The 16623-nt window shown below is 54.9% G+C and overlaps 1 protein-coding gene across 1 annotated transcript in view; it reads left to right on the top strand.

The window, feature by feature from the left end:
- Positions 1-16623, top strand: part of PRKCB (protein kinase C, beta) — a gene marked incomplete at its 5' end in the record, with an annotated part of 187455 nt that overhangs the window by 120801 nt on the left and 50031 nt on the right. The window contains one exon of the mRNA XM_005862048.1: positions 14194-14367. Coding sequence (XP_005862110.1) covers positions 14194-14367 — 174 coding nt within the window. The remainder of the gene's footprint in view (positions 1-14193; positions 14368-16623) is intronic.

The following is a 16623-nucleotide window of genomic DNA, read 5'->3' as shown; positions in this document are numbered from 1 at the left end:
GAGAGAGAAGCATTGATGTGAGAGAGAAACATTGATCCGCTGCCTCCTGTACATGCCCTGATCAGGGATTGAAGCCAAAACCTAGGTATGTGCCCTGACTGGGAATTGAACCCTCAACCCTTTTAGTGTATGGGACAATGCCCCAACCAACTGAGCCACCCGGCCAGGGCTGACTTCCTTTTCTTTTTCTTAGCATTGCCCAAAGCAGTAATATTGGTGAAACCACAGGCTTGATCTGCCTGTTGTATATTTATTAGAGGCCTGGTGCACGAAATTTGTGCACTTGAGGGGGGGGGTCCCCTCAGTCCAGATTGCAAGAGGGCGCAGGCCAGGCTGAGGGGCCCCACTGGTGCAGGATTGGGGCTGGGGAGGGACACAGGAGGTTGGCCAGCCGGGGAGGGATCTCAGGAGGGCACCAGGGCATGTCCGGCCCATCTCAGTTCCAATCAGCCAGACCCCAGCAGCAAGCTAACCTACTGGTCTGAGCGTCTGCCCCCTGGTGGTCAGCAGCCTTAGCATATCATTAGCATATTATGCTTTGATTGGTTGAATGGATGACCAGACGATTGGACATTTAGCATATTAGGCTTTTATTATATAGGATTTTAGTGTGTTTTAAGAGAATTTATTAAAAGAAAAGTAATTTTGCTCATGGTACAGGTACCACATTATATGGAAAACTGTCTTAAGATCTTACACTCACAATGACAATTTGGAACTTCAGTTACTATTGTATTTCTAAGGACATGAAGTGTTTTTGCTACATTTCTCTTCATATCTGGACGGTACAGAAAGTCTCCAATCTTCCCTGTCCCCCATATCCTGTCCTTCGAAGAGGGACACACTCAGAAAGTGGCAATAACTTGCTAACACCACACAGCTAGTTAGTGGCACTTAACTGACCAGGTTTGGTCTAGATACATGCCATCTTGGGTTCTTGATTGCAGGCACTTAACTCTTGCATTTCTTCTCTACACAGAGGTCCCTTCTCCATGCCACAAACATACGTGGGGAGGTTAACCACTCTCCCTCCTCGTTTTCTCACTCTCCCCTCTGTTTCCCTCCACGTGCTAAGCAGTTTGCATGCCTTGGTGTTTCTCTGCGCCTCTGCCATCAGACTAGCTGCATGCCCGTACGCTGACAGGCACTTGGGTTTTCTGCTCTTCCCACATCCCTCTGGCCTGTCCACCATCTGTGTGGGGACGCGCATTGGGACTGCACCATCGGCAGGGATTCCCGAGAGGGCCCACGAGAATGGGCTTCACTCCTCTGGCCGCTGCCCTCTCTCCTCCTCTGAGGCTTCAGCTCATGGGATCCTCCAAGTCTTTTCTATTCAGCCCCCACCTCCATTTCTTCTAGCCCTCAACTCGATTCCCATTCCATGACCCCCACCATCGCCTCCAACTCTTACTGAGCTCCTACTAATTGCCAGGGACCATGCTATGGATTCACATGCATGACATCATGTTAATTCTCACCACAGCCCTGCACGGCAGTTACTGATATTAACGTGTTATACCTCTATGGAAATTGGGAGTCAGAGCCCAGCCGGCACAGCTCAGTGGTTGAGCGTCAACCTATGAACCAGGGGGTCACAGTTCAATTCCTGGTCAGGGCACATGCCCAGGTTGCAGGCTCAATCTCCAGTAGGGGATGTGCAGGAGGCAGCCAATCAATGATTTTCTGTCATCATTGATATTTCCATCTCTCTCTTACTCTCCTTTCCTCTCTGAAATCAATAAAAATATATTTTTTAATTAAAAAAAGAAAGAAATTGTGAGTCGGAGAGGTTGTGTGACCTCCCCAGGGCCACACAGCTGGGAGGAGACAGGACCCGGATTTGAAACGAAGTTTTGTGATTCCAGTTGCCTCTTCCCATCACCACGGCACTCTCTCCGCTTCGGGGCCACTCACCCCCCCGCACTGCGAGCTTTCCTTTGGGAGGAGCTTCAGAATAGTGCACAGTGACATGGGCACCTCCTCCCACCCAGGAAACGTAGAACGTGTGTCCTGTGATTGCATTGCTATCAGGGCAAGTGTGTTCATGTTACATCCTAAAGCCTTTCTTCAGCCTAAAAGTTCATTCATTTCCTGTGATTTGAAAGAAATGAAGACACTCCCATGAGCCCCTAAAAAGGGTCGTGCCTTCCCCACGCTGCGCAGCGTGTTTCCTGAAGTTGGCCCGGGTGGCTGGCACCAGCGCCCCAACAGCACGTCCTCAGCAACCTCCACGCTCGTTTCCCGAAAGGCCCCTGGTCACTCGTGTGAGCTTTGGGCGGGCACAGAGGGCATCCGGGGCTCCAGGCCCCGGTGGCAGCGTCTCCTGCTGGAACCAAGCAGCACTGAAGCAGGACAGGAAGAAATTGCCGCGGGAGATTACAGTCAGGGTGGTTCAAACTGTAGCCAAGGCCTCTTCTCAAGTCTTGGCGCTCCTGCGGTGGGGTCGCCCTCCTCTTAGTCTCATCGGTGGATGGATGCACTGCGCGCGGTTATAAGCCTGCAGACAAGCCCGTCCCTGTATCACCTGCTGTGCGCCTGCCTGCCCCACGGGAGCTCCTGGATCACAGGCTCCAGACAGCTGGCAGCCTTTGCCGCTGCCGCCTTGACCCCCCTCCCAGAGAACCAGTTCACATTTGCTGTCTGCTCTTGCTTCCTGCCTTCTCTTTGGCTCCATCCCAATTACAGCACCCTCCTCCCAGCCCCCAGTCTTTCATATGCGACTCTGATTGCTGCGCATTTTTGCCAGCTCATCTCCCCAAATCCTGCGAGGCCCTCTCACTCTCCCAGTCCTTCCAGGCCCTTCCCGTGCAGGGGCTGGCTCGGCTCTTCTGCTGCCTTCGCTCCTGAGTACACAGTAAATGACAGACAAGAACGTATAAGGGTCCCTTTCCCCAACAAAGACAACTACAATAGAGAAAGGGAGGTGCCTGGAAGTCGGGCTTCCAGCCCCCTGTCCTGCAGGAAGCAGCCGCCGAGTGGGAGTGAGGACGGGGGATTCACTGAAAAGACTGGGCATGCTTCTGTGTGTCTCCCGGCACCAAAGGCAGGGCAGGGCGTGCTGTGAGAAGGCGAGGGCTTCCGGAAGCCCCACTGCCATGGTCTGTCCTGGCCCCCTCCTGTCACCCTGCTTCTGGGCCCTGCCTCCCACCACCTCTCTCAGCGTCTGCTGCTCTCAGTTCTCAGCCTCTCATCCCCAGGCTGAGAACACCTAGAGTTTAAGTCCCAGGAAAGAGAAGCTGTGGCTCCACGTGGTTCAGTTGGCCACGGGGGGGCGCACTTTGCATCCAGCCTGAGGAAAGCTGACCGGAGGAGGACTGGAAAGCGGGTGTGGAACGCGCAGCTTCCCTGAGAAAAGGGGGAAAACACGGGAGTTGAAGTCTGCATGCTCTTTAACGTTGCCTGGCTCTTTGGGAAAAACAATCCGAAGTTAAACCTGGTCCTTTCACTGAAGGGCCAGCTGGCGCCTGTTAACAGGGAACTGTCTCAGGGGGTCATTCACGGCCACTGGCCCCATTCCTGAGCTGCAGGTCCCGCCGCCCTCCATGCATCCACCGCACCTACATCCTCCAGAGCTGGTCCAGAGGCTCACAGCTCTGCTGCAATGTGTTCCTGGCTCCCAGCAGCATGGCCATCATCTAAAACAGTGGTTCTCAACCTTGGCCGCACATTAGAATCACCTGGGAATCTTTTTAAAAATCCTGATTTCTGGGCCTCATCCTCCGTGCAGGGCTGTGGTGAGAATTAACAGCCCTAACAGCGGAAACCTGTAGGTTATGGTCGGCCCACCACTTACGTTGGATGTGCAGACATAGATGGTTAAGGTGCATAAACAGGCCCTCGCTTGTTGCAGCTCCCCTTACGCCGTCCCGCTTCCCATCACGGTGGGGCCACAACATTAGTAACAAAGAAACAGGATTTCCGGAGGATGAGGCCCAGAAATCAGGATTTTAAAAAGATTCCCAGGTGATTCTAATGTGCAGCCAAGGTTGAGAACCACTGCTCTAAAACAGCCGTAACAGCGGAAACCTGTAGGCTATGGTCGGCCCACCCCGTGCACTGATGTTGGATGTGCAGACACAGATGATTAAGGTGCATAAACAGGCCCTTGCTTGTTGCAGCTCCCCTTACGCCATCCCGCTTCCCATCATGAACCGGCCTCCCTGGAACCATTGCAGGATGGTGATGGGGTTTGAGCTCTGAGGACGTGTCTTAGTGTTTCACATGCACTGTTCATTGAGTCTTCACAATGACCTGGGGCAGAAGGGGGGGGCTGTAGTCTCCACTTTCCGTGAGGAGCTGGGAGAGCAGAGGGTGGAACTGGAGCCTGCAGCAGGGGGTGCGGCTCACACCCCACAGCCTGGCTCCTGCCGGCAAGCCAAGGCCGCACAGCTCACTGCGCTCTGCCCGCACCCCCACCGCACCCGCACCCGCAGGCGCAGGGAGCCTTTGCGCACGGGGCAATGCACAGGGCAGGGCAGATTTCGGGGACGGGCTTCCTGCGTGCAGCTCTTTGTTGAAATGAACGAGGGGCGGGCATTTCGCTGCATTTTCTTTCCGTGAAAGGCATCAATTAGTGGTCTGTTTTCCTGGACACCATGTAAAAACAGTGAACTTAAATCTGTTTTCATTTTAACCATCTACTTTTGTGTAATATAGCATATGATTCAAAGACAATTGACTAGACCAGTGGTCGGCAAACTGCGGCTCACGAGCCACATGCGGCTCTTTGGCCCCTTGAGTGTGGCTCTTCCACAAAATACCGACTTCTGCGCATGGGCCACAAAGTTTCAGTTGCACTGTACGTGCGCACCCGCACATGGTATTTTGTGGAAGAGCCACACTCAAGGGGCCAAAGAGCCGCATGTGGCTCTCGAGCCGCAGTTTGCCGACCACTGGACTAGACACACATTGGTCAGCGCATTGATTTGAGCTCACAAGGGCACTTCAGTACCTGGAATTGGTACCTCTCAGTCCTGTGCTGTCAGTTCCCTGGCACCAGTGGCTGGAAGTGATGCAGCCAGAGTTTTAAATGATTGTCCTTTTGCGTTTCCCAATCGACAGTGAAACGCTTCTCTTAAACCCAACGGGACTTCTCCAGTGAAGCACAGAGGCTCCTCCCAGGCTTAGCTCTCCTGCCCACTCCTCCCTCCCAGTCGCTGTGAGTCATTTGGGGGGTGAGGGATGGGAGGGAGGGGTGCAGTGACATTTACTTCACAATAGCAAGTCCTGAGAGCGGGATGGAGGCCAAAGCACCTCCATGCTTCCCTCGGCTTCACACTTCCCTGGGCCTGCTCTGCCGGCGGCAAAACTTCAGCCTGATGACATCCAAGGTGACATGGCATCACTTAGAGGATTTAAAGCGTGTCACCTGTCAGCCTGGCTTCTGGCCTGAAAACTGTTTGTCTGTTGCACAGACCCATGCCCCCACCATCAGCACCCGCACCAGAGCGGTGCGTTCATGGCAACGATGGCCCTACACTGACCTCGCTATCGCCCAGAGTCCACGTGCGCCTCAGGGTCGCCGCTGATGACGCACATCCTGTGGTTGGGCAGCTGTAGAAGACATGGTCCCCGCTGTGGTGTCAGCAGAGTCTCTCCAGTGCCCCCGTCCTCTGTGCTCTGCCTAGTCACTCCTCCACCCCTACCCCCTAGCAACCACTGAGCTTTGCACTGTCTCCATGGTTTTCCTTTCCCAGAATGTCAGGTAGTTGGAGGCAGGCAGTATGTAACCATGTAAAGAGTTTTTATTTTAAGTATAGAAAACCTTACATAATCAATCACGAAATGACCACGCCGTGTGCTCTGAGCAACGCTGCAGCTGCTCTCAGCTTTGTCTAGTCAACTTGAAATCGCGTCCACGCAGCAGTTCAGCCCTGCCCAGATCCACGCTATTAACTCCCAATTAGCATCTCTCCCCGCTCTCCCACTTCTCAATTTTTCCTGAAGTGCTTCTTCAATTAGCCAGTCTGCCCAGTGGCTGCTCCAATGCGCCATTAGAAGCCAGAAGTCGTTTCTAGGCTGCTCATTTGTTTGCTGCTACAGGCAGGTGCATTCGACTGCCCAAACCACATGACTTCCTGTTCGATTAGTGTGACATGTATGTGTGGATAGACATGCTGAGGAAATCTGACTTGGAGTTGAATGGTAAAGTGCACTTTGGAGAATTGAAATTAGGGTCTTCAAGAGAACCTAGATAAAAATGACTCCACGAAGTTGGAAAAAGAAGACCCAGACCGTGTAAGGACCCTTCATGAAGGGGAGCATTGCATGCTGGGAGAGCCGCGGAGGTGCAGGCCTCGCCAGCCGAGACGAGCAGTGCACTGAGCTCTGTCTATGTGTCACGCTCTCCACACCCCCTGTGAGCTAACGGGCTTGTGCCTGCATCTCACCCCATGTCCAGCTGCTACAAGATCCCCTGCCCTCGTGCCAGGCCTCTGTTTCTTGGGTGGGTGGCGTAGCCCACCCCTCACCCCTGCCTGGTCTGAGAAGGGCTCTGGCAAGTCTCCATGCCAGAAAAGACGAGTCTGTGGGGCCTGGAAGCCACACAGCCCCTCCCCCATTTGGAATTTTAGAAGTTGACGGATGGTTTGCTGATTCCACAGGGAAGTCCGGTCTGTGCCGGGCATGCAGCCCCGAGGAGCCCTCTGGACCCTCTGGGAGGCTCCTGCCCAGCCCGCCTCTGGGCAGACAGGATGGCCTTCCTCTCACTCCGGGCTCTGCCTAAGGACCTGCTGAGACAGGTTGCACAGGAACGTTGGTCTGTGCTCTGGCCCACTGTCTGTCATCCCACAGAAGAAGTAGGAATGTCCCTCTTAATCCCCATAATTATGCTCGCACTGTAACAGTGGGGCTTGCTGTGTGCCAGGCACCTGCTGTGCCTGCATTATGTCATTTGCTCACACCGGGAGGAACTATTGTTATGCCCTGTAAGGACAAGGGCACTGAGACTCAGAGAGGTCGAGCAACTTGCCCAAGATCACACAGCAAGCACATGACAGAGTTAGGATTTGAACTCATGATTCCAGAGCGGAACTTGTTCCTACTACGATTTTATGATTCTGATTAGATATAAACTTCCAGCTGGTCAGACTCTGTGAACGTCATAATCTCAGTCTTACTTCGAATAGCTTGTCAGGATACCTGCCAAGGGAGGGTGCCGAAGCTAACCTTCATTTTGTAACCCACTGCACCCAAATTCTCTCAAGATCCACTCCGGAGGAGGGTGGCCGTCCCTGGCAGCGCAGGCGGACGGTGTCGCCCAGTGCTCTCTCCCCTGGTTCAGCGCCATGCTGGGGGCCTCTTGCCAGCTCCCCGCCAGCCTCCCGGGGCCTGGCTGGCAGGAAGGCCCTGTACTCAGAGCTCTGATGGAAGGTGTGGAGTGCGCAGGCCCCGCCCTCAGACCTCCTGGGATTCCGAGGTGCAGCTGGAGGAACATGGCTTAGGGGCCTGAGCAGCATGGCCAGTCTGGGAGGGATGGGGGGGGAGGGGGCACTGCACCTGCCAAGCGCAGCACTGAGCTCTCCAAAGTACCCCGGACAGGTCTTCTGAGGGACTGGGTGGCACCCAAGCAGGAAATGGGTCCAGAGCAGGGTCCCTCAAAGAGGTGGAACCCTGAAGTAGAGGCGGGACAGGCCTGGCAGTGGGTCAGCCCCCAGCCCTGCACCAGCCTTGCCCACAAGCAGCTCCCTAGTGTGAGAGGCGTGGGGGGGAAGGGAGGGGTCTCCTGAAGGCCCACAGCCGACACACCTGGCTTTAGCTTCTCTCTCCATGCCCACCTCAGCTCGTGGCACCTCACGGATCCTCTTCTGCTAAGTTAGTGTCTCGGGGCCTGATGATCCCCGAATGCCTGCCGGCCTGCCTGTCTCTCAGATGCACCGTCTGAGTTTATCAGTTAAGATCCTTCCCAGTCCCTGTGTTGGTAGTTTGCAGGCCCGCATGGCTAGGTGGTTGGGTCTCCTCCCCCTCCTCCTCCCCCTGCTCCTCTTCCTCCTCCTCCTCCTCCTCCCCTGATGTAGGCCCGTGACTGAGAACATCAGCCACGGCAGCACCACAGATATTTCATTGTAGACCTACATTCTAGGGAAAGCTTGTGTTTCTCCTAAGAAATTATTTCCTTATAGAAAACAGGAACTTTTGTTCTGTTCATGTATCTCTGGTGCCTTCGGCTTCTAGAAAGCTGAGAGTACACACACATAAGATTTATAATATACAGGGGTAGGCAAAAGTAGGTTAATAATAAATAGTATAATAATAATACAACAATAAGCCTTCACATACAACTATAAACCTACTTTTGCCCACCCCTGTATATACAGTGGAGTTGCACACATGCATACACAAATATATATGCACATTATGTAATCAACACAGCTATGTAATAATTTATTTCTATTATATTTTTTGTTAATCCTCACCCAAGGATATTTTTTTCCATTTTAGAGGGAATGGAAGGGAAGGGTGGAGGGGTGGGGGAAGAGAGAATGGGGAGGAGAGAAGCAGGAGAGAGAGAGAGAAACATCGATGTGTGAGAGACATGTTGATTGGTTGCCTCCCGAGCACCCTGAGACCAGGCCAGGGACCAAACTCACAACCCAAGCAAATGCTTTGACTGGGAATCAAACCTGTGACTCTTCGGTGCAGGGGCCAACACTCTAACCACTTAGCAACAACAGCCAAGGCTGCTATGTAATGCTTTTTAACTAGCTTTATCAAGGTATAATTTACACAGCATAAAATCCTCGTTTGTGTTATATAATCTTGAATGCTACCTCCAATTCTTGTGAAATGTGGGTTGAATATAGTCGTATGTGCTAAACTATGCTGAAGATCTTTAGTGACCAACATCTAGGGGCTTGTTTGTTTTTTAACTGCTTCCTCCACTCAAATATACTTATTCATTCATTCAACACATATTCATAGAGTGCCTACTATGTGCTGGATGTTGGGGAGATAAGAGTGAACGATTCAAACAAAATAGCTGCCCTCATGGAGGTTCGTTCCAGGAAGGAAATAAAACAGGTTAGTAGAGGGCCAGGTGTGGCAAGTACCGCGAAGAAGAACACAGCAGAGGGAGAGCATGGGGAGTGGCAGAGGGCTGCAGCTTCAGAAAAGGTGTTCAGGGGGGACCTCTTTCAGGAGGGCGCAGGGGGCAGACTGCAGGCATGTCATGTGTGGGGGGGGGAGTCCTGCCGGCAGGAGAGCGGGCTGAGGATGGGCAGGCAGAACTAGGCAGGGGCGCTGTGGACAGCAGGCCGGAGGTCCTGGCACCTCGCCCAGGAACGAGGGTGGGTATTTTTGAATGTAGAGCTGACCACACGTGCTGATGTAAGAGAAGAACTGAGGGCGGCTGTTGACATGGGGAAGTGGGCGGTGGGTCCGTGGTCCCTGCCTGTCTCTGCCTGACCCCCTTAGTAAGCCAGTGGACACACAGCTCCCTCAGGGCACGTCTCCTTTGCCTGCTGAGAACCGGAAATCGGTGCTGGTGGACGAGGCTGATGATGGCACTGGGGTGGGTACAACGGCCTCCCCCGACCGTGCTTGGGTCCCAAGGACCGGTGCCTGTGCCCGACCTTGTGTAGTCTCGGGGTACAACGGCCTCCCCCGACCGTGCTTGGGTCCCAAGGGCCGGTGCCTGTGCCCGACCTTGTGTGGACTCGGGGTGAAGAACACAGCAGAGGGAGAGCATGGGGAGTGGCAGAGGGCTGCAGCTTCAGAAAAGGTGTTCAGGGGGGACCTCTTTCAGGAGGGCGCAGGGGGCAGACTGCAGGCATGTCATGTGTGGGGGGGGGAGTCCTGCCGGCAGGAGAGCGGGCTGAGGATGGGCAGGCAGAACTAGGCAGGGGCGCTGTGGACAGCAGGCCGGAGGTCCTGGCACCTCGCCCAGGAACGAGGGTGGGTATTTTTGAATGTAGAGCTGACCACACGTGCTGATGTAAGAGAAGAACTGAGGGCGGCTGTTGACATGGGGAAGTGGGCGGTGGGTCCGTGGTCCCTGCCTGTCTCTGCCTGACCCCCTTAGTAAGCCAGTGGACACACAGCTCCCTCAGGGCACGTCTCCTTTGCCTGCTGAGAACCGGAAATCGGTGCTGGTGGACGAGGCTGATGATGGCACTGGGGTGGGTACAACGGCCTCCCCCGACCGTGCTTGGGTCCCAAGGACCGGTGCCTGTGCCCGACCTTGTGTAGTCTCGGGGTCTTGGCAGGTGCAGGCAAGCTAAGACGAGCACACGCTGGATTAGGGTGGCCCAGGCCAGTGACTGGTGATTTTTTAAGAGGCCATTTGGGCACGGCACGGAGACCCAGGCAAGACCACCGTGTGGAGACAGATGGACTAGAGTGACGGAGCCAGGCAAGGAGCACTCAGGTTGCTGGCCGACATGGCGCTGGAGAGGCTGGGGCAGGCTCTGCCTCTGAGCCTCTGGAAACAGCCCCCACCCCCCATTCCACACTTCTGGTCTCCAGACTGAGAGCAAATTCCTGTTGCTTCAGGCCACAGTTTCTGGTCTTTGCTGAGGAGCCACGGAAGCCAGTACAACCGCCAGCTATTAGCACTCCTCACTCCAGGGCCACGAACACCTTACCCCACAAAGTCCCCTCAGCGCCACCCAAAGCTGAGTATCGTGGGCCTCCCTTCTGTACAGATGAGGAAATCAAGGTTCAGCAAGTCACATGACCTTCCAAGGTCAAGCGCTAGCGCGTGGTAGAACTTGACAGGTACCAGGTCTTCTCATCTGGCGTCCGTGCCAACCATCAGGAGCCAGGATCCCCGGCTCACTCGTCATCTGCTCTGCAGCCAGACGCCCTGCGCTCCCCACTCCGTTCTCTGCGGTCGCTGGAGGCCTGCTGTCTTCACGTCTCCCCAGAAGATGTGTGGGTAGCAGGTGTGGCTTGGGTTTGATAAGAACGTCACTGCACACATCCTTTCCTCTGGTTGGAATGCCACCGGCAGAGGAAGGACAGCGAACAAACAGCCCCTCCTGCCCCCGCCCCGTTGCTATTGACTGAAGTGGAAGCTCCTGACCATTAATCCAAGGCCTCTTCCACCTAAAGGAACACATGCCGTCCGGGCCGGAGCGCCGGCTGCCTCCTGCCATTCTCCCTGCTGATGCTCAGGGCCCAGGAGAGAGGTCAGGGCTTCTCAAGCCACTTGTTGCGAGGAACCAGGGCCGTGTCCATCCTGTCGCGGGCACGCCACCGAGCCCAGCTCATCGCGATGAGCGCGTGGTGTGAGTGGGGAAAGGCAGTGACTCTCCCTCTGAGGCTGTGAATTAGTCCACAGGGTCCCAGGTCTGAGCAGGTGGGTGGGAGGGAAAAGGAGGCCCAGCAATAACCTGCAGGCGGCAGCCTCACAGCACAGAACTGGAACCTGGGCCTCGGAGAACGAGAAGGGGTGTGGTTGAGCGTGACTTAGGCCACAGGTGACACAGCAAGAGCCTTTCCTAGCAGACAAGTCACCTAACGCCCCTCTAAAGCAGGGGCAGGAGCAGTGCCCACGCTCCACATTCGCGGGGATTAAAGGAGGTGATGCACAGAGTGCGTAAGACGTGTTGAGGTTATCTTCATGGGCCCAGGCTAGGCCCCTCCCCTCAGGTGTCTATCACTACATTAACAAATCACCCAGAACCCAGAGGTTTAAACCAACAGCAATCATCTCTCATCTCTCGTAGCCCCTGGGGGTGAGGGAATTGGGGTACTCACTGATGGGTCTGGCTCGGGGGTCTGTCCTCTGTGGCCGGAGCTGGGACAGCTGGGGCTGACACCTGGAAGAGCCACCTGGGCACCGGGCTCTGCATGTGGTCGCAGGGTCTTTCCGTGTGGCCTCATTCTGTGGCCTCACCAGCACAGTGACCTCAGGGCTCCAGAGGCAGGCGCCCAAGAGAAACGGACAGAAGCTGTTGCCTTGGAACCCACCTGGGGCCACGTGCACTGGTCGGGTGGGGACACATGCGTTGTGTTATTATTGAGCAATATTCCTGTAGGATGGCAGCTTCTTTGAAAAAGTTGAAGGGGAATAAGAGGCATAAACTTCCAGTTATAAACTAGAGGCCCGGTGCACGACATTCAGGCACTGGGGGGGAGGAGGGGACGGTCCTTCAGAGTGGGCCTAAGCCACAGTCAGATACCCTTAGCGCTACTGCAGAGGCCGGAGAGGCTCCTGCCACCGCTGCTGCTCTCCCCAGCCATCAGCCTGGCCTGTGTCTGAGCGGCCTACTGACCACCAGGGGGCAGCTCCTGTGCTGAGCGTCTACCCCCTAGTGATCAGTGCACATCATAGAGACTGGTCCTTCTGCCGTTCGGTTGACTTGCATTTTACCCTTTTATTATATGGGATAATCACAGGAATGTAGAGGAAGCACAGGGAACAGCCAGTCGTCCCTAATAACTTTGTAAGCTGACCGATGAGTACTAGATTTATGGGGGATCACATCATCAGGCACACAAATGTGGAATCACTAGCTTGTACACCTGAAACTAAAATAATGCTGTGTGCCAACTAGACTTTAATACAAAAAGAAAAGGAAAGCTTGATCAGAATATTAGGGAAAAAGGAAAAGTCCCTTCTCCCCGTGAATGACTGCCGAGACGTTGTTAGGAAGATAAGACAGAAGGAGCGTTTTACTTCGGGACACCGCCTCACCCCCATAGTGCGTGAGTCAGTTTTGATGGTACCTCAGAGTCCCTCACAGCAGCACATTTGGTGCTTAGACTCCAGAGGAGAGGAGGCGATGGTTAGAGTGCAGACCCGGGCCACGCCCAGAGCCTTCTGGATGGGAGGAGGGCTGGGAATCTGTGCTGAGCTGGGGCCCCGGGGATTCTGACACAGGCCAGAGGCACTGTCTCTTTGTAAAGAAAGGAACTTGCAGCAACTGGCGTGGCTCAGTGGTAGAGCATCGACCTATAAACCAGGAGGTCACGGTTTGATTCCCAGTCAGGCAGGGGCACCTGCCTGGGTTGTGGGTTCGATCCCCAGTGTGGGGCCCCCAATGTGGGGTGTGCGGGAGGCGGCCGATCAATGGTTCTTTCTCATCATTGATGTTTCTATCTCTTTCTCTCCCTTTCTCACTTAAATCAATAAAAATGTAAAAAAAAAGAAGAAAGAAAGGAACTTGCCCTTGTGTTAAGGGCTTCCTGATTTTGTATTTTCATTAAGACTTTGAGCTACTCAAGCGATAGCTTTGTCTTATAGGATCTCTAAGGAACATAAACGCACTCAGACTAACTTAATTTAAATGTAAGGTTTCTAATGGGACACAACCCAGCCTCCTGAGAGGCTGGGACCGGGAGCTGGAAGCGAGGTCTCCGCTCACTCTCCACCTTCTCCTCATACGTCTGTTTTCTTCTTCTTCACCTGCATGTGGTGAAACGAACCACTGTCGGCAGCTCTGTGTGTTCTCTCAGGGCCCAGGACTGACTACTTGGAGTCTCCTAATTGCAAATTCTTAGGGAGAGAATCTGATTGGCTCAGCTTAGGTCAGCCATCTACCAATCAGCTATGGCCAAGTGGGTCCACTGCCCAATCAGAAGGTTCTTCTTTAGAGGCTTCTAGGGAATGGTACCTGCTGGTCACTGCTCCCGCTGGCGCAGCCCCGACCAGTGACAATGTTGATGTGTCGTGAGCCACACCAATGACTAACCTGCCTTGGCTGGGACCAGGCTCAGGGACGGAGGCCCCAGGACAACAGGAGAGGCGCTGGAATACCACCTTCACCATCCTGTGATCAGGTCTGAAGTCTTTCTCCCGCTCTGGAGCACAAAGTCAGAGCGTGCTGCTGCTGGTTCACTGCTGTACCCCCAGTGCTTACAGGCTCGTAATGAATATTAAGCGAATAAGGGAACAAGAGCCCCATATTTAGTTTGATCAGGAATCCCCTCTTTCCACAAATATTTATCGAACATCTACTGTGTGCCAGGTACTATCCCAGCGTCTTGGGTTACACCGGGGAACAAAACAGGAAACATACCTGCCCTCACGGGGTTATATTAGCCCGTGGCTGGGCATTGACCCATATCCCGAAGGGACCGCTACGTGCCGCTGCTCTGGAACCGTCCGTTGGTTGGGTTGAGCCACTGCAAGTGTGAGGTCTGTGGGTGTTTAGAGCCAGTGGGAGCCCGTGGACAAAGCCGGGGAGATGTGACTGACGAGCTCCCCCGGCGCCCGGCCTCCACCCAGCCTGCCCTGCTGTGTCTCCCCAGGTCATGCTCTCCGAGCGGAAAGGCACGGACGAGCTCTACGCCGTGAAGATCCTGAAGAAGGACGTGGTGATCCAGGACGACGACGTGGAGTGCACCATGGTGGAGAAGCGGGTGCTGGCCCTGCCCGGGAAGCCGCCCTTCCTGACCCAGCTGCACTCCTGCTTCCAGACCATGGTAACTCGTGCGGGCCCGGCGCTCCGCCTCCAGCGGTTCAGTGGGTTTGGGCCAAAGCTGTCTCGGAGGCTCCTGGGTGCTGCCCGTGACGACGGGGGAATGTGGGCCCAGAGAGGCTGCTGAGCACTTAGCACCTCCCCGGGGGCAGGTGCTGCCTCAGCAAAGATGCAGGGACTCAGCCGATGGGTTTGAGGGGTTTTGTAGCCTGCGCAGCAGGGCCTTTCACAGCAAAAGGCCACTTGGGACAGAAATGCAGGACTTTCGGCCTCACAATATGCGATGTAGCAGCAGGTGGGGATGCGGGCAGAGGTCCAGGGCTGTGCTTAGGTGGCGGTGGGCAGCCCTCCGGGCCCTTTGCCTGGGGCTCCGGTACCTTCACCACGTGGCATGGACCTCCTTGGGTGAGGGGCTGCCTGAGGACACAGCCCTCAGAGGACCCTTAGGTGTGAGCTCAGAGCTGTGGCTCCCGAGAGGGGACATTTGTGCTCTAGCTGCTGTAGACTGACTCCAACTCTGAGAGCAAGAGACATCCCTGTAAGACCGCTTAACCTTGTCCCTGCTTAAACTAGACCTTGGCCTCCATACCTAAGGAGGGGAGGCCAGAGCCCCTACTGCAATTATTAGTTTGAATCCTTTAATGAAAAAGCACAAGATTCCCTCATCTAGTGCCTGCTTCCCCAGGGGTGCAGTTCACATGGGAAAGGCAGGATAAATGCTTGATTCGTTCCTGTTGTTTAACAGTTTCTGTGAGTTGGTTCATTATTATGCTCCAAAGGTGACTAATGTTTGCTTTTAAAATAAAATGTTCGAGTTAGGGAGTCAGTGCAAAGAAAAATACAAGTGAGCAGTAATTCACGTCATCTGGGGACTTGGCAAAGATGGGGAGTGAAGGCCTCAGAGAATGCACGTGGGGGCTGCGACCGGACTAGACTAGACCCTCAAGCCTCTAGACCAGCGGTTCTCAACCTGTGGGTTGCGACCCCTTTGGGGGTCGAACGACCCTTTCACAGGGGTCGCCTAAGACCATCGGAAAACACATATATAATTACATATTGTTTTTGTGATGAATCACTATGCTTTAATCATGTTCAATTTGTAACAATGAAATTGGGGGTCACCACAACATGAGGAACTGTATTAAAGGGTCGCGGCATTAGGAAGGTTGAGAACCACTGCTCTAGTCCCTTCCTTCCCAGTCTTCTCTTTTTCCGTCGGTGGTCCCCAAGTTGCCTGGCGGCATCTGCAGGGGACGGGGGCTCAGTCTGGTGAATAGACTGGACGGAGACCTTGTCTCAAGGCGGAGGCAGGGCCCGCAGGGCGGTTTTCAGTTTCAGTTGCGTGTGTTGAGACTGGGAGAAATCAGTCATCTGTGATGGATATTTGCTGAAGTTCAATGTCTTCATTTGTAATTGACTGTTTTAAAAACGATACATTAACTTAGAAATTACTCCTGACTGTTGGGCGGCGTGTCAGTGTGCTTCCTGGGATGGGAGAGCAGGGCCCGGTCCTGTAGAGGCTGTGCCCTGCCTGGGGCCCTCCCGGGAAGAGGTTTGGACCCAGAGAGAGCCCAGAGCGTGCGATGCAGTGGGCGCTTGTCTTGCGTGGTCGGAGCCCACGCTGGAGGCCTGGAGGCCTGGAGGCCTGGAGGCCGGGGCAGTGTCCAGATCCCGCCGGCGTGGAGGGAGCATGGGTCCTGCCCTCATCCCATTGCACCGGTGAGGGGGCTGAGGCCGCACAGCTGGTGCTTCAGGGCCAGGATTGAACCCAGGCAGCCAGGCTCCGAGGGGCTTTGCATTAACTCTGCTTTTGAGTGTGAATCACAGTGTCCACTCCCCTGACACCCTGGGGCGGGACGCAGCACCGCCTGTGCCCGCTCTGCGGGGCCTGTGCCCTCAGGAGCCTTGCCCCTCTCCCACCTGCGCAGACGCGCCTGGTGCTCCATCCCTCAGAGAGGAACTGGCTTCCCGTCGGAGGGCACCATTCAAGCACTTGGTTTCTTCCTGGGCTCCCCAAAGGTATTGCGACAGAGGGGACTGTCACCCCACGTTGCAGGGAAGGATTGACAACCTGGGGTGCTGGGTAGTTCTCCCTAAACATAGCACCGGGCACATGCCCGCTGGACGCGCCTGAGCTTTGCCAGTCCAGTGTGTTGAGCTGCCACCAGAATGGCCTTCATAGTGGTGACGACAAGGATAAGAGCAGAGCTGGCCCTGCGAGTGCCAGGCCGCGCCAGGCCCTGCTCAGCCCCCCGGGGTC

The sequence above is a fragment of the Myotis brandtii genome, unplaced genomic scaffold (genome assembly GCF_000412655.1).
Source record: "Myotis brandtii unplaced genomic scaffold, ASM41265v1 scaffold158, whole genome shotgun sequence".
NCBI lineage: Eukaryota > Metazoa > Chordata > Mammalia > Chiroptera > Vespertilionidae > Myotis > Myotis brandtii.
The sequence above is the reverse complement of the archived record's forward strand: the minus strand, read 5'-3'. Positions and strand labels throughout refer to the sequence as shown.